This window comes from Gouania willdenowi, chromosome 3, assembly GCF_900634775.1.
Source record: "Gouania willdenowi chromosome 3, fGouWil2.1, whole genome shotgun sequence".
In the NCBI taxonomy this organism is placed as follows: Eukaryota; Metazoa; Chordata; class Actinopteri; order Blenniiformes; family Gobiesocidae; genus Gouania; species Gouania willdenowi.
In genome coordinates this window covers 20822071-20849990 of record NC_041046.1, presented here as the reverse complement: position 1 = coordinate 20849990, position 27920 = coordinate 20822071, and the positions used below count along the sequence as shown (strand labels likewise).

Sequence of the window (27920 nt, the reverse complement as noted above, 5' to 3'; positions counted from 1 at the left end):
AAGAAAGAGAATACAATGTCTTTAAAACACTTGTTTTTAGATTGACCTTAAATTAAATCAGAAGTTTAGTTTGTTTGAGCAAAAATAATTACATCTTAAGATATGTCCTAGTGTACAGCTGTTACTACAGAGTTGTATACAGCTAATCCTCCTTACAAGAAATAATCAAAGTGTGTGTTTTTTAATGTTTTTGTGTTTTCTTCACTAAAAGTTTTATAGCTTAACATAAATAGCCGTTTCCCTTTCGATGCAAGACATTTTTATGCCGTTTCAAGCCAATACATGTTGCTGATTTGCTTGCTGAGCTCAGGAGGTGGTTGACATCACAGGTTGCTAAGCTACAACTGGGTATTAAATAGTAAGACGGCGATATCATAATGTGGAGGAAACTCTACAAGGGAAAGTATTACAATTTGTTATCTTGTCATTATCTCTGGAACCATTGGTGATTAAAAACAGTTGTTATAAAATAGTTATTTTTTTCAAATGTCAAACACAATATAAAGTAAAAGTAAAAAAAGAAATGTGAGTCTTATTCCCTTGATGTGGAATAATGCTGTAAAGTTGGACTATTGAACTACTTTTGGTTCTTTCACTTTTCTACATTTCACTGTAACACACTGCTATATGTTTTAGAGCCACATTTACAGTAAATAACCATTTATACAAAAGTTGAAGTTGATCACAGAAGGATTTTTTGTCATTCAATTTGTGGCTACAACAATGTTTTATTTGCCTTTTTGTGCCTGGTCGAGACAATATTCTCAGTGACTAATCCTGTCCTAAACCACTCACCCTTCAATACATCAGCGCTTTATGAGTGTATTTTGAGTCACTTCCACCAGCAAATTCAGGAGGATCCAAGGCCAGTCGACAGATATAATCCCTCCAGCGTCTCTTTGGGTCCCAGATGGACATGTGCTGCAAACTTCCCAAGGGACACCAGAAGACAACCTAAGATGCTTGAAAAATCTTAACTGGCTCTTCTCGAGATTGAGGAACAACTTCTCTATTCTGCGTCGATTCTGAATGAATGAGCACCTGACAATCTCACCAAGGCTGAGCTCGGCCACCCTGCAGAGGAATCTCAATTCAATCAGTTGCACATGCAATCGATCATTACCCAAAGCTCATGACCATGAATGAGGATATGACCCTAGGAGACATAGAGAGCTTTGCCTTTTGGCTTAGCTTATCGACCAGTTGAGCATCCACCCTACTGCAGATACTGCTTCGATCCACCGGTTGGTCCTCCACTCCATCCTACCCTCACCCATAGAGATGGGAATCGAAAACTTCTTTCTGAGAACCGATTCCCAGTAATCTAATTCCTAGGAATCGTTCCAGGTCCTGTATATTGTTTATACTAGCGCCAAGTGAAGCTCCTTCCACCAGATAGTTGTTTATTCGTTGTCCACCGTGGAAAATCCAGCTCCTCCACCCACAGCTGTGCTGTCCTCACTACTCACTTCTGGGTTCTGTACACTCACGCAAAAGCTGCGTCTTGGTCGGACTTTTCTTCTGAAAACACCAAACTTTTATGTTTATGTCCTCATAACAAGTAATCAGACACGGTAGACAGACTGGTACTGATCATTGTCTTTATGTTTGCTCTTTCACACTGGTTCACACACACGGCTGATGACGTCACATGTAACAACAATTTATAGAAATGTAAACAAAGGCTAAACTAAACCTTTACCGTTTAAATACATAACAATAAGTGCATCTGTACTTTTGGTTAATATGTTATTTTTTACATAATAATTATTTGTTTTATGTCTAAATTAGTTTTGGATCAAGTTGTTCAAGTTCAAAAGGAGCACTGTAAATATTCTCAAATGTTTGTAGCCAAAATGTGTCATACAGTATGTTGTAATAATAATAATTCATCAATTTTTTATAGCGCTTTTGTATATATTATTATCCAGTGAAAACAATCTATACCTGGTGGATTAAAAGAGAGCTGATATCTCTGCAGGAAATTAAAGAGACAAAGATAAAAAAGAGTTAAAGCAAACAAATCCATTTGTATTATTTAATTCCCTCACCCGATAAGGTAATCGGTAAGGAATCGAATCGATAAGCAGTATTGATTCCCATCCCTACTCACCCGTGAAAAATATTTTGAGATACTTTAGGTAAGGCCTCTCCCCTGATCTAGAGTTGTCAATCTACCATTTTCCATGGGCTCAGACCTGGAGATGCTGATCCTCCTCCCAGCCGCTTCACACATCATCTGCACCCCCAAACTCGCCAACCTGGCTGAACCTAGATAATCTGTCCATCAAAGTTACTCTGTATATTGAAGCTCTTTTATTTCATTTATCTTGACTTTTCTTTAAATACGTCAGCAATCTCTCTATTTGTCCTCACATTTCCTTCTTTCCTTGGACATTCCTCTGGACATTGTTTTTACTGGACATCAGGCAAAAAAAGTGGGGCATCTATTTTTAGAAAGGTTATGTTTGCTTTGAGTTACATATTGCTCAACCATAACTTCCGTAACAGTCATGGTTAGCAGTTGTTCCACCTTGTATTAAGGGTTGACTGGCTGGGCTGTGCAATAATTCATAAATTCATGATTTAACTCATTAGTTTTAAAAATGCAAAGCCCTTTTTTCTTTTCTTTTGACACACACCTCCACCAGTATTTATTATTACAGCTTGTCTTCGCTAAAATGCACCAGATGTTATCCTGTACACCTAAGCAGTCTCCCACCGTTCCCCTGCTCCAAATGATAAACAGCAGGCTGTTTGGCAAAAACAGCATAACAATATTCTCTTATTATGCCTAAAAGTGACCATGTTCCCCAGGAAACTTATTGCTATTTTCTTTTTAAGTACAAAATTCTAAATTCTGTTTAAAATTTCTCTGAATTTTACTTTGTTAAATTCCATTCGTCCATCCAGTCCATCTTCTCCTGCTTATCCATAGTTGGGACATGGGGGCAGCATCCTTTGCAGAGAAGTCCAGATTTTCCTCTCCCAGCAACTTTGTCAAGCTGTTCCCGGGGATCCCAAGGCATTCCCAGGCCAGCTGAGAGACTTAGGGGTGGATGCACTAAGATCTGAAATTAAGGGTAGTAAACCAGGTACGTCCCTAAATCCTTTGGTGGCGCTGTTTTCTCATCTGTTATGGGAAATTTACTAATATTGCCGCGCAAATTGGTACGTGTAGATTACGGATGCAACAATATTCGGTATTTTACCGAACTAGACTGTGAGCGTGTATTAGTGATGGGCAGGCCATGATTTTTCCAACCCGTGGGGACCCCGCATGTACGGTAAATGTACGGCCAACGTAGAGTTCAATTTGTGTAAAGAAAAAAGTTAATGCTGCATGATGTGAGCGGTGAGCCTGAGCGAGCGCTGATTGGCTGTGCAGTGTGCGCCGCACAGCCAATCAGTGCTGGCTCACTGCTGCAATGCATTAATGGACAGTCGTAAAATAGCAGATACCTATACTTTCAGTTCAAAAAATTACCCGCCCCAACCCGAACCGAGATTAATTGATGATTTCTTTACCCGCACTGCCCCACGGGTAGCCCGCATTACTAGTGTGCACGTATATATGTATGTTTATGTATATATGTTTGTTTATATGTGTGTCTGCGTATATGCATGTAGGAATTTGTGTGTATGTATGTATATATCAATCAATCAATCAATCTTTATTTGTATAGCGCCAAATCATAACCAATGGTATCTCAAGGCACTTTACAGTAGAGCAGTCTTAAGGACGGACTCTTCATTTTATGGATAAACACATATGCATATATACGTATATACACATACATATGTATCCCACACCCAACATGAATTCATCATGGCGGCAAGGAAAACCTTCTGTTAAGCAGCAGGAACCTTGTGTGGATCCCATTCCTATGATGAACAGCCATCCACGTTATGCTGTGTTGGGTGTGTGCAGAGAAAAGGGTGGAGACAGAGCCGCTGAGTCTCTGTAACTCCACACTGAGGATCCCACGGACCTGCAAGACAAAAGCCAGAAGGAGTACAGGAGCAAACACACAAGGGAGTAAGCAGACATAGAGGGAGTGTTTGAAAGAGGAATGGGACCCTCTCCGGTCCCTCTCTAACCTAAATGACCTCTCTCTTAACGCCCTCTCCAACCTCTCTCCAACCGAGCATGCCAGACCCCCCCCCCCCGGCAGTCTATGCCTATTGCATCTTAATTATGAGCTATGAGCTGGTTCCTAACTAAAAGCTTTATCAAAGAGGAATGTTTTGAGCCTAACCTTAAAGGTAGAGAGGGTGTCTGCCCCCCGAACCGTGGTTGGTAGATGGTTCCAGAGAAGTGGGGCCTGATAACTGAAAGCTCTTCCTCCTATACTACTTTTAGAGATGAATGGAACAACGAGTAGTCCAGCATTTTGAGAGCGTAGTGTTCTGGGGGGATTGTATGGCACTACAAGCTCCTTGAGATAGACTGGTGCCTGTCCATTTAGGGCTTTATAAGTGAGAAGAAGAATCTTGAATTCTATTCTATATTTTATGGGAAGCCAATGCAGAGAGGCTAATACAGGAGTAATGTGATCTCTTCTCCTAGTTTTAGTCAGTACACGTGCTGCAGCATTTTGAACCAGCTGAAGTGTCTTAAGCGACTTGCTCGGGCAGCCTGCTAAAAGAGAATTACAATAATCCAGTCTAGAGGTAACAAAAGCATGGACTAGTTTTTCGGCGTCGCCCTGAGACAGGATAGATCTGATTTTAGCAATGTTACGGAGATGAAAGAAGGCAGTTCTTGAAGTTTGTTTTATGTGAGAGTTGAAGGATAAATCCTGATCAAATAGAACCCCAAGGTTTCTAACATATATATATAATTAGGGCTGAACAATTTTGGAAAATACAATTTTTTTTTTTATTCCCTCAATATTGCGATTGCCGTAACCGTACCGTTACTGTGGCCCAAAAACCGTGATGCATACCGAATCGTGAAAACTGTACAGTTGCATCCCTAGTGTAGACATGGTTGAGACGCCCCATTTAAATCATACATGCAAATCAGTCGCTTTTCGATGAAATTTGCCACTTTTAACTCAAAATAGGCCATTTATGTGAATCATATAGATACGATAATTTTCTTTTGTGGGGGGTAGGGGGAGTTGGGGAGTGTCGTCATCATAGGCTGTTTGCCGCTTCTTGCACGCTGGAGGCTAGATCCATTCCACACATATCTACCATACACGAACTAATGTAATTTCTACATGTTACTCTGCGGTGGACTAATATGTGAGTGCATAGCCCTCAGGGCTCGTGCTCTGGATGGACTGTTTGGGACAACAGGTCACGGGAGTGCAGTAGACCGGTTTCACTTGACCAGGAAAACACGCAGATGTTTATCAGGTATGTAGGGCCCTATATCTTTCATGTTCATTCATTTAATCAACCAATAAAAATGTAATCCACTAAAAGTGACAATGTGAATGAAACGCCGTCATCGTGAAGGGGCCGTTCAATAATCCCCCCCCTCCCGCTCCAGAGCTAAACACATGTTGAATCGGCCACCTGCAACACTGACTAAACTGCCAAAAAAAACTATGCAACTCATCACGCACTTCAAAACGAGCAGTTCCCGCTTAACTTTAATAAAATGTCTTTTATAGTGCCCTATGTAAGTCCTGTTAATGTTTGCCAGTTATTTCACCCTATGATGAAAGTGCAGTGCAGCTGAGAACAAAGCAAAAGCAGTGGAGAAAGAAAGAGTGGATGGTAAAAGGCACATGGATCAACAAAGAAAGCTTGAGAGGCTTGTCCAGACCAAAAGAGGAAAGAAACGAGGCACTTGATGGAAACTGTTATTAGGACTATAAAACCAGTAGCTCAGCAGCAGTGGTGTTAAGTAACAAAGCAAATAACTGTACAAATGTTAGGTACTTTTACTTTACGACACACGAGTTTATGTAGCTTAAAATGTAACTATGTCCATATAGTGCAATATAATGTTTCACCTCATCGGGGCGCTGCACTTATTCCAGGTTTGGAAGCGCGTAAGAGGAAAAGCAGACGGGAGAATGCCCGCAACGCCAGATTTGAATGGGAACACCCACATTTCAAGGCCACTCCACCCAGAGCGACTGACTTAAGTACAGGATGGGAATACACCCTTTGATTGTTTGTAAACATTGTGACATATTTTGTTGGGCGGGGCTTAGCCTAGAGGCTTTTTTGTCTTTGTTTTTCTGAGCATGAGTGTCTGCTAGAATCTTTCATTTACATTCACTAACATTATTCATCCTATTCTGGCACCCAAACGCACAACAAGACAACATTCTAAAGCTGTAAAGGGTGTTTGAACAAATTTTTACAAAGATATCAAAAAAAAAAAAAAAAAAAAATGTTGCCTCTTAAATATTATAAAACTTAAATAATGTGATTTTTTTATTTACCATGTTTCATTATTGTTACTCTTAACCTAATACTAGAGACCTACCCAACAGGTACAATATACGCCGAGAACTTGAGTTGAGTACTAGAAGACTATCGTTCCATCCATTAATCTGTCCATTTGCAGGTCTCCTTTGAGCTCCTATTGAACATTAAAAATGAATATCTGACAGCACTGTGCTCGAGTACAGTCTTCATCTTCAGCATGAACATCAATAAGATCTAATAGCAGTTTGAAAAGGGCCTGTGTGAAATGAAGTGTGACACGTTAATGAAGTATTATTTATCAATGGTTAAAATAGCTTCAGAGCCTACAGTGAAACTAATATCAATATCCCATGCTGGGTTGTTTAACAGACTAGAAATGTGTTTAATTTAAGATCTCTGTAATGGCAGTCCAGTTTTTGTACCTCAGTTCTGTTCTATTCTGATCTACAGCTTTCACAGTCTCCCTCTTTATTAGCGGCCGTGTGATTTGTTAGGGCCTTTCCATTTCTGCCTTTCTTTGCCTCTCTATTCAAATTGTAGTCCATCATGGTGCTGCTTTGCCAGTAATTTTCTTCATGGTCATCCTTTGTTTTTGAATGAATTACATTTTTCCTGTTTCAGTCTCTTCATTGGCAAATCGGTTGAAACAGAATAAAAGCACAATATCTGTTCTCTTGAAAGTTAGTCCTCTGCTCTCCCTGTGTGGATTCTTCACCATCCAAACACACTCCTACCTTCCTCTTTAACTCCGTGTCTATTCTGACCTCTCACTCAAGCCTTTATCAACATCCTTTCGTCCTCCTTCCTACCACTTCACCTGTACTGACTGCAACACATTGTTGACTGCTCGGCAGTACTTTCTTTGAACTTTTACAGGCCTCTTCACTCACACACACACACACACACACACACACACACACACACACACACACACACACACACACACACACACACACACACACACACACACACACACACACACACACACACACACACACACACACACTGTCTTTATGCTCACACACTGTGTGCTTCCGGTTGGCAGTGCTTTAGGCCTACTTTGGGTCTTTGAAGGGAGGTGGAGCATTATGACTGAACTGAAAAAGCTCAGGTTGACAGATGACGTAAGGCACATGACTACTACTCTTTTCCCTTTTTGTGTGTAGTATTTGCCCTCATCGTTAAAATATTGGTTTAAATTTAGTTTTTTGACTGAGAAAACTAGATAAAACTGCCCTCATCAGGCATTAAAATTAATGCCTAAGACGGCAGGTATTAATGGACAATTCAGATTTTTTTAAAGGAATAAGATTATTTGTGTGTGCTCGTTTGTAATACACTAGTACAGTGCCCTTCGGAAGTATGCATTCATGTGGGAGCATAAGTACAGTTGTCAATTATGGCCGAATGAGAATAGGTTTGAAGGTTGGATGTACAAAGAGGTGTACGTACTCTGTACTCTGTAGTGTTATAAAGGGGTGTATTTGCGTTTGCAAAGTACAATAGCGTGTGCGATTTCCCTGGTTTAATTTTATGGGACATGTGCATGATCAATGTGTTTTTTATACTCATTTTTATATATTTTTTTCTTTGATTTATTTTTCTGTAATGTATGTTTTTGGAGTTATTGTGTCATTTTGCATCTTTCTGTTGTCTTTTTGTGCATTTTTTGTATAATTATTGTTTTTTGTTGTCATTGTAGTGATTCTGGAATCATTTTGTGTATTTTTGTATAAATATTTAGTTTTGTGTATTTTGAGTTTGAGTTTGTTGTTGTTTGGTGTATTTTTCTGTAATGTATGTTTTTTGGAGTAATTTTGTGTTTTTGTATATTTTTATGCATTTCTGTTGTCATTTTGTGTACTTTTTGTATAAATATTGTTTAGTTTTTGTTTTATTTTGCTCATTTAGTATATTTTTATTATAAATACATCCATCTCCTCTGTGCGTTATCTCTTACACAAGCGCGCGTCTTGCACATAATCCCTCGCAGGTTGTTAAGAGAGACACGGAAGTACCACGAAAAATAAACGTTTAGCAACACCAACCTTGTATTTATAGATAGATTTTAACTTATATCAGCTTAGAGTATGAACTGAATGTTATCCTAATGTTACACCCATGCACTAAAGAGATAAAACGTGACCACGCATGTGTTTATGGAAGTAAATATAGAGGCATCTTGTCGCACCGTGTGTGGCACTAATAATGTTTCTGTACAGCTAAAGTCAGCACAATAACAGTCAAGTTATTTTAAGAAGAATGCATGTCCACTTTCCACTCTGGCCCTCCTCCATGGCTGTGTTTTCCGTCATCGCTCCTCCTGGGACACGGAAATATGAAATTTATCGTGTTTCAATGATGTAAAGGTCGGATAAATGCGACCTTACCATTCAGACAGCAGTCACCTTGCAAAATATCAGATACATATTGGATTCAGGACCACAAGTGAAAGTGACCTGGGTCGGATTTAAGAAGAAAAAAAAACAAAAAAAAAAAAAACTGATCTGTCCTGTTAAAACTGTAAAACTAAACAGAACAGATACAGGTCGTACATGGTTAAAAATGGGATTTGATATGGGGTGGTTGGGGATCAGAAGGAGCATTTCGCCCTCACGGTCAAAGGTTTTTATTACAGTTTCCCAAATTCATTTGAAAGTATACTATTCCTAAAATAATGTGCAGAATATACAATTATTTGTATTAAGTGCCATAAAACACAGTGACTGTAGAAAATATATATGAATGAATTTGTCGTTCTTTTAAGAATACAAGTTCTTTTTTGGTTCTCTTCTTCTGTTGCACAATTCTTCTTCACAATGTAAATGGTGAAACGACCCTGCATCCAACAGGTCAGGTATGGTACTGCAACAAAAATGAAGCAGAAAGCGATTGCTGTTCCGATTTTGTCATGAATTCACAACATGAAACTACATCATTTTTTACCTATTGTATATTGTTTGGCACAAATCTTGAAGTGCTCTATATATTTAATTATCTTTTTTCTTTTGCTTCCCCTGGTACCAATCCCAAACTCTGCCTATGCTGAACATATACATAATGTCTGTCTGAGAAACAAATCTCACAAAGAAAACAATACTGAGGCTATACAAATTATTCTTGTCATTTATGTCAGTTAATTGAAATTGGAAGCCTTTTTGGTTATGATGGTATTCTAATCAGTTTAAAGATGTCACAGAAATGTATGTTACGATTATATATTAATATATTTATATTATATATTATTCGTGCGTGTGCATGTGTGTCAATGAGGACATATTTGTATGACAGCTATCTGGGAAGATATATCATCTTACTCTGATGTAGCACTGATGCTTAGCTGACTCTCAAATGAGAAATGTTTAAAGCTGACAATATATGCTGACGTCTCAAGCGTCCAATCATAGTTTGACATATTGAAAGATTTTAATTTCTATTACTGCCTCTGATACACTGATATTAAAACAATAAACACTGGTGGATGTGAGTGAATACAGATTGATTACACTTGAAACCAAATGTTCTTCTATTCTAATTATAATTATACAAAACGAGAACAGGCTGAAGTCCTACCAATGTATTACCAATTTCATCAGATTGTCCAGATATTATTGAAGACATCAGCATAATTTTGACGTCTGCTTATTATATACAATTAAATTCTTAGCTTTTGTAAACAGCTCACTATAGGCTTTGTTAATTGAGCCTGAACAATAAAAAAAAAAAACTGTGACACATTTCTGTTTTTTATTCTTTTCTCCATTCTGCCCTCCTTTCATTCTCCTCTGTCCATCTGGATCGAAGATCAAAGTTGTTTTCATCTTTTTATGAGAAGTCAAACTCTCTTTCCTCTTTTTCTTTTCATCTTAGAGCTGCTCAAGTGTGGCAAACACTCGTATTGTATTAGAATGAGATTTGTTTGATCACTCTGTGTAAATAAACCCCTTGACCAACTTGCAGCACTCCAGTCTATCACTACAGTCACTTCCCTGACTCCCCCACCTTTGATTAGATTCTTTTTGTTTTTTAAAATGCCATTTTTCTTCTCATTTCACAAGGTTGTTTTTCTTAATACTCATGGTAACTGCTCCTTTATCTTTCTGTGATAAGCTGCCCCCTGCAGCTTTTGTTAGCTTGATCAAATTTCTTGACTTTTTTTTTTTTGTTTGTTTTGTTTTTGGCATCCCAGCAGTCAGGAAGATCTTAGGAGTGTGAATTAGGAACATTTTTGCTGCATACATTAGTAATAGGGTGAGGCTATTCTTACAAGGACAATATGCTGATGGTAAAACATTCTTAGATACAAAGTGGTAATCATGTTTTTTCCCTTCTTGTGTCAAACCACTGGCCTTTAATGTAAAGACTGCAGTAGACTGCAAAGAGCCTTTTTCCCATGTCATCTTTTTTTTTTTAAATTATTTGTATTTATTTCTAAACATTTTTTTTTCCATTTTCCTCATCGTTCTCTTATCTTGTGCGGTCATCTAACTGTTGATTGCACAATCTCTTTGTTATTTAAATTAAGTCACCGACTGACAAACACCAATGCACACACTGAGCATCACGTATCTTTAAACACACCTTGACAGGTCATTTTTATTATTTTTGAAGGAAGAAAAAAAAAAACTTCACGCATAGTTTGCTGGCTCTGACTATATGTAGTCTATAGTGTGTGTTCACAGTTCATGGAAAGCCCTCTCACATTTTGCAAGTGTATGGTTTTAGGAGCAAGTCTATTTGTGACCGTTAATCTATGCAACAGTCATATTAAACCATAGGCAGAGTTTGAGATTCTTGCCGGGGAAGAGAAACCATAGTAAACAAATTAAATATATAGAGTATATTACAATGTCTGTAATATACAATAATACAAAAAATATTAGTGACATATTTGATGATGTTGACTACAGAAATTTGCATCAACGTGTTCTTTAATGTTGTGAATTCATGATAAAATCAAGCCGGCGGCCTCTTTCTGCTTCATTTTTGCTGCAGTACCGTGCATGGACTGTTGGGTGCAGTGTCGCTTCACAGTTTACATTGTGAAGAAGAATTGCGTAACAGAAGAAGAACCATTTCACTCAAAACGTATCCTGTACACCTGAGGTCACATCTGTGACATGAAACTAACAGTATTTGATGATAAATAAAATCTCTAACATTACAAGTCAAATTCCTAGTATTGTTAAAACTCTACTTGGTAATAAGAAACTTTTCTGATTCTCTAACAATACCATTGTGGTGACCTAAACCCCAGCTTTGTGATTCGTTTTGATCACAGCACCTGATTTGTCAGACGAGTGCTTTGCTCCACACGCACTTATGTATGTCACAAAAAACCAGACGAGGTCTAGAGCACCTCAAGGCAAATTTATTTGTATCCCGAATTTCATACACAAGGCAACTCAATGTGCTTTACATGTTCAAAAAGTGCAGCAGAAACCATTCAACAGCTTAAAATCTATAAGATCATCATTTAAAATCAACAGCAGCTCAATTCAGTTTTAGGACAGCACAGCACCATGCTCTACGACAAGGGATTAGAAAACAGATTTTCTCCATTTATAACGCAGGTAGAGTCCAGTGCGGATTGCAGGCACAATGCTAGTGTCCACCTGCATGAACAGAATTCACATGGCGCCAAGGGGGGCAGAGCCTCCCACTCTCCTCTCAGACACGTTTATCTCATTGAACTATGGCCCTGAATAATGAGGGAGTTTGATCAGCTGGATGAGGTGGACGTAATCCTGAGCGCATGCATAGGAAACCACCTCTCTCCTTCGAGAACTGACCTTCTGACCACACCCTGAATAATTTACACATCTCTGCTTCTAAGTGCGCCGTGTGGGCTGCGCGCACAATATAGGGAGCTAGGTCTAACGTCAGCCAGGTTAAGTGACCAAACACTGTAGCAGACAGTGTTTGGTCAGAAAGTCTAGAGCTATTTTTCAATCACTTATGAAGTCTACCAAGGTGGTTATATTTGCACTATATTTGTTTTTATGTTAGCAGATTTATCTCTCATCATTGGTGAAATTTCAAAATTCATATCTCGGTTTGTGATGCTCGATTTTTATGGATTTGGACTCAGTGATGTTGGGTTGGTTCCTCAATTATTCTACCAAGTTTCATATGGATTGTGCATTTGATCATGTTTTTTCTTTTTTTAATGGAGGTGGTCTTACATTTGGACCTACTCTATTGTTAATAATGGGGATAGAAATTTCGTCCAAACCTTTAAAGTGTGAATGATCATGGTACCATGATCAGGATCATTGATCCAGATAACTGTCAATATCTGGCAAAGAGGAGATTTGGTGCAGGAGATTTACACGATGTCAGTGCTCTTGTTAAAATATATTTTCTTACGACTGCAATCATTTTTGCTATAATCAGTGCCAGTTGCAATAAATCACAGGGTAATTAAAAACTCCTTAATGTCAGTAGGTGGTAGTTCAATGTTGTGCCATCAGCCTTTTTAATGTAGAACGTGTACCATAGCTTAAAAATTGTGATTTAAACAACGAACAAATGCCCACGGGGGATATTTTCAATTCATATCTTGAAATGCAATAGTTGCCAATCATGTAAGTGGCAAAAAATCATTTGTCAGTATTGGATTTGAAATTACATGTATTGGATATCATCCATTCTACCAATATAATAACCGATAAAATAATAGGCTTCTGTACGTAGATGACTTAACACCTGGGTAGAGGTGTGACAAAGCGTCGCCATCTTGTGTGTGGCGAGCAGACTGCATGAGTGCTTAACGCCACAGAGGAAAGAGGCGCTTAAAAGTAGAATTATTCACTGCATTTACCGATTTCCCAATGACTTGATTTTTTTCCTCATAGCTATGACACAGAAATGCTTGGATCTTTTTCAAACAATTTTCATGAATAAATATGACATTTTATCTAATGTAAGTTGCAGTCTTTTTCAGCTTCGTTTTGTCTGCATTTTCCAGTGGGCCAACATGATGGAGAGTATGTAGAACAATTACTTCTATTAATTCCACTACAGAAAGTGCTTGATCGTTGCAATTAGGTGTTTGTGTGTGTGCATGGGCGGAGGGGAGGGAGGGGGTATAGAAAGATAGATATTGATGATATAGATGCCAAATGAGTTTGCCAAAAATCCTAAATTGTGTATCCTTACTCTACTCATAGTAATGACTCCGTTTTTATAAACATAAGCTCTGTGTGTTAGTTTTCAGAGCATTTTAGAGACAATATATTCATTTGTGTTTTGATGTGAGCGTGTAAACTAGGAGCCATTGATTTACAGCTGACTGAAAGAGTCAAAGCGGTTTCTGAAGGTTGGGCCTTTCATTTATAACAGCCATTTAATGGGCGGGTCAAAAGCTAAATCAATGTCCCAGACGGTTTTTTGATATCAGGAGCTCCCATCGATCCAAAATGAAAAAGATGGGGTCACGACATCAACCATTTGATCTTCCTCTAGTCCGTCTGCATAGAGGAATTTGTGATAAAATGCTGGCGCAATGTGAGTCACCCCGACTTGTTTGTGTGTGTGTGTGTTTGTAGCCTTCCCTGGTCAAACTAACACTCCCATCTTTTGCGGCTAATCAATAAATTCTTTGACTTTTCTCGCCGGGACTCGCACTGCACCACTCTTATCTCACGATCCTCCTTTAGTTCCTTTTTTTCTTTCCCTCTCTGCGTGTGATGGCAGGGGAAGGGCTAAAGCATCTAAGCGGTCTCTGGTGAATGGAGGGAATTGAGATGTGCTTATCTGCATGCATGAGCGGCACCATTAAGTAAGTACGCATATCAATCATGCTCTGCATGGCGTCGTGTCCGACACATTTCACGACCTTCTGAGGGATTCCTCTGGTACGTTACAGTTTAACATCCACAGAGACAGACACTACCCCCGGCATGTGCACGTGCACGCTCACATTAAACCGGTGCACACACACACGTTCATTCACTCGTTCAACCACACTCACACATGCTGCTCAGCACTCTGTCAAGCTGTCACTGAGGTTTGACACTGTTTCTCTGGTCTCATCATTAGTTTTAGTGAGAAATGCCCTGTCCTCGCAACAAAACAAACATGGCAGGGAGGTGAGAAATCAATTAATCAGTCAGGGCATTTGCCGATAGTTATATTTCACTTATAACTAATGTGCATTAAACCTGGCAGAGACATTTCAAAAGAGGCATCTGCAATGCTCTCAATCAGCTTCTCCTTCAAGAGTTTTGATCAATGATCAGCGCTGTATAGATTGTTGTCAAAACATCCCTGATTGATAAGTGATGATCACTTTGTGCACTATCTGGACGGATGCACCTCTGAGCAGCACACTAGACATTTCCTGTATTGATGATAATGCCTTATTCACAATTTTGTTTCATTTATTTATCTTTCTATTTATTTATGCTGTGGCCCTTGACAGTTTTTTCCTTGTAGCTCCTGTGTTTTACATTGAATGGGCTTTTATTTACTTTGGTATGGTACAATATAGGGCTGCATGATTATGGCCAAAAACGATAATCATGATTATTTTTTATTAATGTTGTAATCACGATTATAATCACTTATTTACCATATTAGGGAAAAAAAATCCGTTTTTTTATTACACTACTTTTAAAAAAAACATATACAGTTTACAGTGCAAAATGAAGCTTTAAAATTAACCCAAGAATTTCAATTGTACCAAAGGCTAACTGAATAAATACACTATTACAGAGTGTAGAGTCCGGATTTTAAGTGTAAATAATACAGACGATCAGGTTGATATAATCGTGGCTACCAAGTCGTGATCACAATTAAAATTTGATTGATTGTGCAGCCCTAGTACAATACCATTTCCTGTATTTTTCAGGCTTAAACAATCTCCTAGAAATGCATTAACATATACAAACCTGCCATAAAATTAGACTGAATTAAAATGTGCAACAGTTTTCAAGATTTTACTCTATTTATTTAGTTCACTGCTATCTAAATTACACAATTGGAACAAAAATAAGGACCTGAACTGTTAAATACAAATGTTGCTCATTTGTGTAACAAGTTGGCAATGCGAGAGCAATGCAACAGCAAATAGCAATTGAATCTAAACTACCTGTTCAGACAACACTTTTCTGAACAATGATCATTCAAACTGATCCAAGATTTGCATTTAATACGTTTAACTTTTATGGTGAAAATGGGAAATGATAGAACACTATCATTTAATTACAATGATCATCAACCTGAGCTTTTCTGTTGCTAAGCAGAACAAATGTCATCACATAGCTGTGTGTTCGATATAATTTATGAAAAAATATTGTTCCATGACCATATTAGGTAAGCAGCTCTTTTTTTAAAAGCTGTAAACAACATACATTATTTTATATATATATCATAAAGGATTTAGTTGTGACTCGCCTCATTATTATTTCAGTTACTTCAATTTTAGGCTTCACATTGAAAAAGGAGCCTATTTAAATTTTTTTTAAACATTTAAGTTTATTCCTCCAGCTGTGATTGCATGAATTATTGGTTTTTTTTTATAAAAGCTTGGCTGCCTTTCTCTGGAAGTCTTTTTTTTTTCTTTTTTACATTCTGTTTTAATGACTGCCTTACTTTTTCCACTCAGTGCATTTACTCAATAATATATTTTCAGTTATTATTTTGAAGTATTTAATTTAGATGGTATTAATTATTTATTTTCAGCGTCCATGCAATATCTCTTTTGTCACTTTCCATTTGTATTCTTCCTCTTAGTCTTTTATTCTTTCTTCAGTGCCTCTGCATTTCTCTGTATGCACACCCATCCAGGCTTATTAGCCTCTGCTCTTATTTTTTTATTTATTTAATTTTGTGCATTTTCTCTGGACTGCCTGTAGTCTTCAAATTCTCTCCTTGCTTTCTTCCCTACTGCTCTCTCACTGCCTCCCTTTTCTTAGTCGATCAGACAGTTGAAGCAGCCAAGCTGCCGGAGGCGAGAGCAGACAGAGGAGCCGCTCTGTCCGACCTCCCTCCCTCTCCAGAGAAGCAAACCAATGCCGACACGCCAATAAGCTGTAAAGGAGACAATTATTCATCATTTATCATAGTGCTCCTTATATCATGCAGCACACCTTTCGATCCAAGCTCGGCGTAGCTCATGCGTTCTTTAGACTTCTGTCGTCAATTACAGCTGCTTTGATTGATTGGTGAGATTAGGTTGAGTCGAGAGGTTACAGTTTGCCTATTACGGAATGAATGAGCTCCCTGAAAATTAAACTCACTGAATGTTAGAAAATGGTAGAGAATAAAAGAAAAAGAAGCTCCTGCCTTTCTGCAACTGTTTATGGTTGGCTTTTAAACGGTACCTGTAGTGAATTTTAATTGTAAGCTCTATCAAAAGATCAAATGTTATACTAGAGGTTTAGTCGAGTAACTTTCTTTAATAGTTCCTGAGTGGAAAAAAAAAAAAAAAAAACAGACGCAGTTGCGCACTTTAAACACCTGTAGCGACGTTGAGCCATTGCATTTATCTTTGTGATGCACATTTTTCCTGTTGAATTTCCCCCCTTAAATTGCTTCAATGTCCTCTGTTACTTGTCCCTCGCTAAGTCCACAGCTTCATAAACCTCCAACGTAGCTCCAACACGCATCATAGTGTTGTCCGTAGAAAGAATGAATGAAAATATATATATATGAGAAAATATTGAGAAAGGCATTACAGAAACATATATAAAAAAATAAAATCAGAGAAATCATATTGGAACCAATGTAAATACTGCACCGGATTTAACGACTTTAGATTAAATCTGGCCAAACATGGCTGCTTTCCATTAATTGTGTATTAAGGTATAAAATATATATTTTTTAAAGTAAGTACTTTAAATGCATTTTAAATAAATATGCACACATTTTGTTTATTGGTCATTTTTTAAACACATTTAAAATTATGTATTTCGATGACAGTACACTTTAGGCAAAGGAATGACCCACATCTGTATGACTTGTCTGTTGTCGAAAAAAATATATAATAATACAAACTGTATGATACATTTTTATTTGAAAACTTAACTCTGTCCTAATAATCTGTATACTATATCTTTCACCGGAGTATTAAAACTGTAACTGACAGTGTAATTCCATAAAGTAGTCCTTAAAGACAATTCCTTACAGAGGAAAACAAACACTTGTTTTTACAATTTAACTTCGTCTTTCACTAGCAATTATATGAGGATAGTCTCTAACATTTTATGTTTCCATATTTAACGTTTAAATTGTATTGCCTCTTTAAAAAAAATAAATGAAAAGTAAAACTCAGATGGGCAGTAATCTCTTCCAAAACATACCCATGGTTGGAGACAGACGCACTAGCTGTGTCCAGATACCTAAAGCTGTTAGTGCACCCTGCTTTCTACACATCAGAAAACATGAAGAGACAGCTTCAGAGTCTTTCTTTTAACTTGATTTCTGGCTCCAGATTGTGCCAGCTGCTGTTATGTCTGATGGCGCTGAAGTTTAAGGTGAACAAGCCGCCCACTTTGTTCCTGTCGGTTCTACGATAACAGTTGTAAAGCACACTGAAGATTTGTTCTCTCCATGAATCGATGCTAATCACAACATTGTGCTGTCCTGTCCCCCCACGCCTTTCTCTGGGGTTTCACGCTCTTTCCTGGCCTTTTCCTCCTCACCCGCTGCTTCTCCCCCTCTGCCTCTTCCTTTCCTCTTCTCTCTCCTGTCTCTCCTTATCATACGGGAGGTGAAGCCATCTGAGGCTACTCGCACGCAAGCCTGCTCTCCACATTGGTCAGCTCTTAGTCTTTGCAGACTCACTGTTGTTGCCAGCACAGAGAGCTCAAATCATGCATCCATCATTCATTATTCCTGCGGCTGTCATTTCAGGACCCTTTGATTTTCACAGTGTCTTGGTGGCATGGAAAAACAATTTGAGCGCATAAACATGGGTGAACATGGGTGGTACTCCGGCTTCTTCCCATGAGCCAAAATGTGTGATTAGACTGTGATTTGTCCATAGGAGGTAATGTGAGTGTCAGTGGTTGTATGTGTGTGTGTTGCCCTGAGATGGACTGGTGCCCTGTCTAGAGTGGCCCCCCCATCTAACACCCAATGAGAGCTGGAGATGGGCACCAGCAGACACCCACGACCAGGGGTCTGCAACCTTTATTCTCAAAGGAGCCATTTTGCCTAATCTCGTCTGGAATAAAATCCTTCCGAGCCGAAAAAAATATCTTCTCAATGAAGACAATACACTTAATAAAGTTCTATACAGTTGAAATAGTATCAAATAATTTTATGAGTTAATGGATTTGAAGGGCTACAAAAAATAACTTGAATTTGATACACATGATCATGTGATGTCACATGCTAATTGCTAATTTCTTGCAACACATCAAGCATGCATATCAAGCCGCATGTTGGCAATTAAATAGATCTTTCCCCACACAAATACAGTTTCTATTTTCTTCCAGAATAGTCTTTTTGTCGGTTTAGATATCCTACCTGGGATTTAAAACCCAAGGTTAACCACAGGTGTAAGGAAAATTGATGGTCTGTAGAGGTTGCATGAGTTGAAGTAAGACGGTGTCAGAGTTATTGCACAATGTGATTTATTTTTAGGTTAACCAATTGTTTGATCATCATTTTATTTGAAATGAATGCCATTAATCATCAATACCCTTTGTAAGAAATAAAAATTCATTATTTTAGTATTTTTTTTAAAGCTACAGGGAGCCATTGCAAAAGAGTCAAAGAGCCACATGAGGCTCCAGAGCCGCAGGTTGCTGACCCCTGCCCACGAGCATGAAAAAAGGAGCAAGTGGGGGAGAAGATGATGGATGGATGGTAGGATGCTTTCTCGCATTCCATGACTAATTCCTTGACAGAATCAGAGAAATAAATGAAGCCATGGCTTTCATTCATCTGACTCCTGGTTGGGAGTCAGGGACCCGGTTCCATTTTTAGCAGGCGTTTACAGCCACAAGATGCACATTTTCGAACTCAAGAGAATCAGACTTATACGTTAACTCATTGACTGCCAAAGACATCTTTTGGTTTAGTAACGTTGACTGGCAAAGATGTCTTAAGACGTTAATTGTTTTTTTCGGCTGGGGTTGCTAGGAGACAGTGTGACGAAGCTCTCCTGTGAATATCTAACTTGTATCATGTAGTAGGGACCAACTGGTGCCATGTAGGTGGCAGCAGCACACCTTTGAATGAGAGATGACCCATGATGGGCAGAGCTCAAGGAGTTTGCAAGACAGAAAATGGCGCTACGAGAGTTGACGCTGAAGCTCACAGCAGCTCGCACTCGACCAGAGCATGTGTGGAACCTACTGTAAGTGGACTATGGAGAGTGTTGCGGCGGTGAGGGAAAACGATCAAAAAATGGGGCAAGCGGTGAGACTCGGCATGTCCGGGAGAAGGAGGAAGTTGCGTGTGTGGAGAATGTAGGGGGAGAGACCAAAATACAGTAAGAAATCCATTCAACTCTGACATAGATAGCAAAATAATAATTTTGCCATTAAAAGCCCAGTCTCAGTGTTGTTTTTGTAGTTTTATCAACCAATGTTGAGGTGTCACTAAAGCAAAAAAAAAAAAGTCACGAATAAATGAAACAAGCTAGAAACAAAATTATTTTTTTTTTCTGATGAAACTAAAGAGTCCAACCTTTCAAAATCTTCAGATTTCAGATTGTCATAGTACAAAATATTCTGTGGGTCTTAAAAAATCTGTGAAAATCATCTAAAACATCTGGCAATATGGGGTTGGCAGTGAATGAGTTAATACCACGTATGGCCCAATCAGAGTTCAGAATGTGAAGTAATTGTGTACCAGAAACAGGCAGCTGGTAAAGGCTGCTGAAGTGGAGTCTTCCCCACTACGTCTCAACTACGGGTAATGCTGAAGCTAATTTCAGAGGCTGACAGCAGCACAGGGTTTGAAAATGTTGGGTTTATTTAAAATTTTCACATCTAGTACAAACATTGTTAAAATGAGCTACAAATGAACATTAAAATGCAAATGTACTTATTATTTCCATGCCACTAGGACTCTAAAGTCTTCTAACTGTGGATTATTGCTGAGTCAGTGCAATGTGTGATTCAAACTATCTCTTGGTTTTCCTTTCCAAAATCACAGCTTTGCTCCGTCTTTGTTTCAATCTACTGTTTATCCACAGAAATCCCCAAATGTATTTCTTTGCGGTTCTGACAAGATTATGACACGCAGACTTTGTTGTTCTTCTTCTATTAGACTAGATGCAGCAGATACATGTTGCTTCCCCCACAGGTCAACAAAGGTCATAAGCAGTCTATGGTGTAGAGTAGATTAGGGGATTATTTTTAAGGATGTCATGATGATGATGACCATATATTAGTTGTGTTGTTTTAGTTTCAGATTGGCATGAATTGTAAGTCTGGCAGTGACACCCAATGTTTTGCACAAAAAGTAAAAGGAAGTCTTGTTTATTTTATTATTTATTACATGTTTTATCTTCACTTTAAAACTTTAAAAGCTCATATAAAAAATTGTGTTTTACCAAAATTAATAATATTAAATAGAAAAAATACCTTTTTTTCTTTTTTTTTACTTTTACTTTTTTGCATCACATCGATCTTATGGAACCAATGACGTGTTTCGTATCACAACCTCAGTGTATCGTCCCAAGTGTTAGTTGTCCTTGTGTTGAAGTGTCCTTCAGTAAGACATTGAATTCACAAGTTGCAACCAGTTGAGCAGTAGCACTTTAAACCATTTTCCCACCTGAGGATATTGAATATTAAATTTGATTCTCCGTCATGTTTATTTCTGTACATACATACATTTCCATTTAAAAAGCTATCAGTTTCTTTTTTTCTGTATTCAGAGACACAGTGTGCCATGCACTACTCACTACTATTACTTACTACTAGACATTTCTGACACAAATAGCAACAACGTTTTATTATTCAGCTTTAGACCTTATCATCTAAAGCAGTGGTTCTCACACTTTTATGGCTCAAGTACCTCCTTCCTCTTATTTCTGAATCAAAGTACCCCCTTTGTCTGATTACAATTAGAACATTCTAATCAAGAATATTTCTATCATCATTTTGTGTGTTTTTGTCATCCATGTTTTTTTTAAATTTTTATTATTCAGTATATTTTTTTTCCTATTTTGAGTTTTTGTTGTCATTGTTGTGTGTTGTTGGTATTATTTAAATCATTTTCTCTGTGTGTGTGTTTTTGGTGTCATTTGGTTGTTTTGTATATTTTGTGTGTTGATGGTAATACTGTTTTTCTCGCTTAGAACGTGTGTTTTTGGTGTCATTTTTTTGTATTTTAATGTTTCCCTGTTCTTTTTATTATTCAGTATGTTATTTTCCTATTTTGTGTATTTTTGTTGTCGTTTTGTGAGTTGCTGGTAATAATTAGTATTTTGATTTTCAACTAAAAATAAACCTTATAAAACCCCTATTTTTAATGCTTTCATTTGTAAAATTCTCTCTCACGTGCCCCCTGTGGTCCCATTGCGATTTGAGAAACAATGATCTAAAGTGCGGTCATGTGATGGGCTGTGTATTACTTTAAATTGATAAATCTGCACTTCGGTGGCCTTTATTGTTTCCTAGGCCTGTACAGCTGATTACCAACCTAATGTACAGCAATGCTTTTTAATGCTGTTCATTAATTAAGGCTATAATCTAAACAATTTGTAATTTGTTGTATATTAAGACTAATTCCTCATGCGAGTGTTGTTTTCATTATTAAACTTAATAACTAATAGGAGGTGCTAAAATAATGTTGCTCCTCTGGGCAGAGAGAGAAGTAGTATCAGGAGGTAATCGGTTGCTGATTGTCCCCCGTATACAGCGCTGTGTGTGGACAATGGTGTTGCATATTGCTTTTCCCACTGAGTTCAGCAGAGTAAGGCAATACTAACATACGACATTAGTCCTACATTTAGGCATTCTGTTAGGCAAGGCAAGGCAAATTTATTTGTATAGCGCATTTCATACACAAGGCAACTCGATGTGCTTTACATGATAAAACATTCAATTGTTTAAAATCTATATGAACAATTCAAATCACCAGTAAAATCAATTAAAATCATCAGTAAAATCATCAACAAACACATGACATCAACAACATGACCAAAAATCTCTCTCTCAATCATACGCAGTAGAGAAAAAAGTGCCTTTAACTTTGATTTAAAAATGTTCACATTAGATGCTGACTTCAGCTCTGCTGGCAGTTTGTTCCACTTCTTTGCAGCATAACAACTAAAAGCAGCATCACCATGTTTACTGTGAGCTCTGGGCTCCACTATCTGACCTGTGTCCATAGATCTGAGAGACCTGCTAGGTTCATACCTGACTAACATGTCACTGATGTATTCTGGACCAAACCCATTCACACATTTGTTGTTCATATCAGATAGTCACATATTATCGTTAACAGTTACAGTTATCCCATCTTACATATATCAGTGTTCATGTGGATTACGTTGTCATTAATACTTGCTGATGGTCAGCGCATATCATTTTAGGATAAAGGATGGTTGCCAGTGGGGAGGGGCCATAAGAGTGTTTCCCTGTTCAGTTATTAGAGTTGGCTTAAGAATTTTGAAGAATGAATAACAGAAGGCAGAAAACAGGTTTTTCACTCTTTACATGCACCTGAACTCTGATGTACAGGATTGACGAGGTTTGTTATATAAAAAAAAAAAAAAAAAAAACAGCTTATTTTTGGGGTTATGTTATATTTTGTTAGGTCAGAGATTAGTACCTTAATGGGTCCCTAGAGGGGGGATATGTTGGAGAAAATAGTCATTCTGTGTTGATGGGATAGGAAGCCTGGCTTCGTGTGGTTAAAATGTGAACAATGGTTTGGCACCAACTGAAGAGTATTGAACGTGCATATTCTTGTTCATATTAAAGGAAATGATTGTGCAACTAAGAAATGATTAGCTAAGAGGGTCCGGGAAAGGACGCAGACACGCACACACACACACAGAGTATATGCTGAACTATAAAAGCTTTTGACTGGAGTTCTCCTTTTAAAGAACCTGTGTTTAACACATCTGTATTCTGATTGTTATCAAAGTGTAGAGGTGAAAGTAATGGATTACAAGTACTCATGTTACTGTAATTGAGTTGCTTTTTTGGGTAATTGTACTTTTTGATTTATTTTGTTCTATTATTCATTTATTATTTTTTAGTTTGAAATAATCAATGGACATTGTGAAACTATAAAAAATGAAATGACCAGACAACAATCAAATGCATCACATCATAGCCGACCGATCAGATTAAACACAATGCACAACGCCAAAACAGCATTAAATGCTGGGTATTTTCTCACTTTTAGAGTTCATAAATGTAGCTATACTTGAAGCCTGATCATTTTTTTTTTTATTTTGATTTGAATTCATTGGTGCTATTTTATTTTCAAAAGAATTGTACATTTTGACAAACCATTTATTTTATACAGATGCCTTTGTGGAAAATAAATGAAGTTCAAATCATTTTTAAGTTTATACACGAGATGGCGACCGTGGCTCAGGTGGTAGTGGGTCGTCTTCTGATCGAGAAGTTGGGGGTTCGATCCCAGTACCTGACAATGTGTCGAAGTGTCCTTGGGCAAGACACTGAACCCTAAGTTGCTCCCAGTGGTCGACTAGCACCTTGCATGGCAGTCCTGTCCCACTGGTGTGTGAATGTGAGAGTGATTGGGTGAATGAGCTGATATGTAAAGCGCTTTGAGACTGCTTCAGTGTGGTGATAAAGCGCTATATAAAATCAAGTCAATTTACCATTTATGTTTACTGTATGCAAGGAAACCGTAGCAATTACCAAAAATAAACGCGGGGGGTGAAAGTAATAACTATTACTTTTAGTACTATTTAATTGAGCCACTTTTTACTTGTACTTGAGTGTTTTATGTATGACTTACTTGTACTTGAGTACAATTTTAATCAAGTAACAGTACTTCTACAAAGTAGGATATATCAGTACTCTTTACACCTCTGTCAAAGCGTTGGATTAATGCCAAATTAAACTAAGTCGACTGCCTTGTTTGTTGCTGCATCTGGACATACTGTACATTTATTCCTCAACACCTGCAGGTGTTTTTTACGTTCTATTTTTGTGATGTTAACACTTTGACATGGTGTGTGTACGTGAGATTGTTGTTGCACAGTGAGTGCACTAAAGAGCAAAGGTATTGTTTAGCAATCTGCCGTCACAGCCTTTAATGCCAACACATCAGTTTCATGTATAACAGCTTTTAAAAGGCAATTGTTTATGTAGGTGCCAGAGTAATGTGATATAACCATGCATGATTATATCACATTGTTAATACTGACACAAGTGTTACACGTTCTCCCACAGGTAAATTATCGAATTCAACTACTGTGATGTTAACATGTTTTTCTTCTTTTTTTTTTCTCCCTTTGTCTTCGTCTGTGTTTGCATCCATTCACAGCTCCGGCCAATGCTCAGATCGTGCACTCAGGTGCAGCATGCAACGTTAAGGATGACAACATCAGTGAGAGAATCTATACCATCAAAGAGGGAGACACGTTGGTGCTTCAGTGTATTGTTAAAGGACACCCACGACCACAGGTAGGAAGAACATTCCCACTGACACACGACGCCTTTCATCCAGTGAGCTGTGACGGTATTGGTCGAGCACATTTTGACTTTGCTGTTTATATTAGTCTTCTAACAACCACTGCAGCATGCTTCTCATCATCATACAGTGACATAAAATGAATCAGCTCCTTTTTAGAGCTCTGCCTGCATTCATCATTTTGTAGTTTATGTCAACCAGTTATACACATTTGATCCATCTATAAACTGTTAAGACACATTCATACCACTACATAGTCACATATATAAGGGGAGTGTGTTCGAACTTAGAATTAGAACAATGACTCACCAGAAAAAAATTTAATTAAAACTAAATAAACCAAATTTTGTCAAATTAAAGTCCAGGTGATTTTTTTTTTATCATTAAATCATTTCTTTAAAATTCATTAATTAATTTTTCCCAATTTTTCTGCCTTAAATTTGAATTTTAGTGTTTAGAGACATTTTAATCCACACATTATGCTCACTAGAAACACCCGTCTTGCTACAAACCAGCGAACAAAAACACACGACCACACATAACTGAACACATCTGCTGGAGACCTGTGCTGAACTCGGCTAAATATTTTGGTCCAGAGCCTCTACGCGGTCATCCATGTGTGGATGTGTGAGCAGAGAGGAAGATGTAAAATGAACTGAGGTGACTGTAGGGGGGGCCTGTGTGTGCATGCTGTTATTGGAGTTGCAATGTATGTGTTTGTGTGGGAGTGCATGAGGTGAGAAAAGCTGTGTTCCTCAGGGGTGCATGTCCACTGGCATCACGTCAGCATGAATAAAATAGCATCTTTTTCTCCATTCGTGTTTATGTGTGCACAAGTGTGTGTGTGTGTGTGTGTGTGTATCATTCTGCAGATGCTAAATAATCATTTGTTTAATGCTGCGATTGCAGTTCACACCCCTGAACCATTGACCCGACCTGTTGCCCCATATTAACCCAGGCTGTCTTTTTATCATTGCATTTTGTCTCTTTCTCTATTTTCCCTCCACACTCTGTACACGCCTCAATAGACACATGCACGCACACACACGCACACAAAAGGAGAAAAAGTGATAGAGACAGAAAGAGATGTAAATCATATTTACAGCCTCTGTATTACAAAAAACCATGACAGCTTTTTATAAAAACGTTCACTTTTACCAGCACTGGAACAATTTTCGGTATACAAGCCGTTCTCTGAATAACAAAGTACTACACAAGTTTATCCCCTGGAGCAATTCGAAGATGTATAAATGGCTTCAGCGATTACTTGTTTCTGTGAGTCGGAGGTGGGAGTGTATTTTGAATGATGATCACTTTAGGTCCTATTTTCAGAATTTAGAAAATATATATACTGTATACAGTGTATATATGCAAACCAGATTTTGCCGTCTATTTGCCGTAAGCAAGAAGGCAACGTTAGAGCATGTGTTTGTGTGCCTGTGTGTAGATGTCAGTAGTGAATGTTCACATACTGGGAAACAAAGTCAGACAGAGACAAGAAGCACAACTTCAGGCATCTAGATCTGCTGGTGAGAAAAGATACATCTGCAGTGCTCACAAAAACTAAAGCGTAGACATTTTGAATAGATAGTGCAATAACATTACCTCCAGAAAGTTATTTTGTGTAATGGAATTAATCTCGTCAATTTTTTAATGATATACAGTCATTCAGCGGTACGTACGGTGAGGTATTTATATGGGATTTTTCAGCATATTGCATCATTTGTCCTAAATCTTAATCCAATGGGAGGGCTGATTGTACACCATAGGATGCATGCAACAGAAAAGCCACCAACTTAAATCTATACCCATTGCAAAAAGAATATGTCTGTGCTTGACTGCTCTTTGTAGCTCGTATTAGTAACAGGCTTACAGAGGTCAAACACAAAACAACCAGAATATGCTTTACCACAACTCTTCAGCATGCTCCTGATTTAATGTTGTAAGTGGAAAGTCTGACCAAAAATGAATTATGCAAGCCCTTTACTGCTTTGCATCAGTTTTGAGCTGTCATATTAGTGCCCATATTTTGCTCTTTTAATGACTGCTAATGGTGTGGGTGCCTCTTTGTGCATTCACAAATACTTAACTTTATTACTTAATGCATTTTTACAGTTAGCCATTTGAAACAAACAAACAAACAAACAGAGTTATGTGTGCAATTTTGTCTTGTCTGACGTGTTTTAAGCAAAATGGATTTATGTGGTGAACTAATGCCCCATTATTCCATAACCAGAACCGCAAATACATCCTTCTCCTTTGAAATGTATTAAATATCTCCAGTATCTCCAGTTCTCATGCACGTCTTCTCTACATGCAGTTCATTTTAATGATGCTTGTTGTATGTATCAATCTTGTTTTAGGAAATAATCTCACTTTGCTTTTTGTTGCTGAGATTTAAATGAGTCTCATTTAAATTCACTGTGATTTGTGAATTACAGAATCAGAAAAGTTTATTTTGCCAAGTACAATTTGAAAAAAAACAGCACAGGGAATTTGACTCGGTAGCTGGTGCGCAGAACAAAAAACAAAACAAAAAAAACAAGCCAGCAACAGTAATAATACTAATGATGGGTATAAAGGATAATGGATAAATAAAGGATAGATAGAGGATCAGGATAAAGGATAAATTATTTATTTTTTACTTTTATCTTTTAAATTTTTTCCGAAGATAAAAATAAAAATATAATCGACACTATACACTGCAAATGCAACAAATATGCTTTTGTTGCATTTGCAAGGCCACCAAGAGATGGAAAATAAACAGTAGCAACCTTAGATTATACTTAAGAATTCAAGTCCTTAACTGTGAAAGTATCAGCGAGTGCTGACCTCTGTCCCAGTACATTTTGCAATAAAAGCACACTGCAGCATTCTGCAATGGGTCCCATTGGGCTTACAGAGTTTCTACTGCACTCCTCTGCATGTATTGATAA

General features: G+C 37.8%; 1 protein-coding gene across 2 annotated transcripts in view; it reads left to right on the top strand.

Annotated features, from left to right (window-relative positions):
• The window catches only part of mdga1 (MAM domain containing glycosylphosphatidylinositol anchor 1), a 250869-nt gene that overhangs the window by 51012 nt on the left and 171937 nt on the right, over positions 1 to 27920 (top strand). For both annotated transcript variants that reach the window (XM_028441483.1, XM_028441477.1), the window contains exon 4: positions 24838 to 24977. In XM_028441483.1, coding sequence (XP_028297284.1) covers positions 24838 to 24977 — 140 coding nt within the window. The remainder of the gene's footprint in view (positions 1 to 24837; positions 24978 to 27920) is intronic.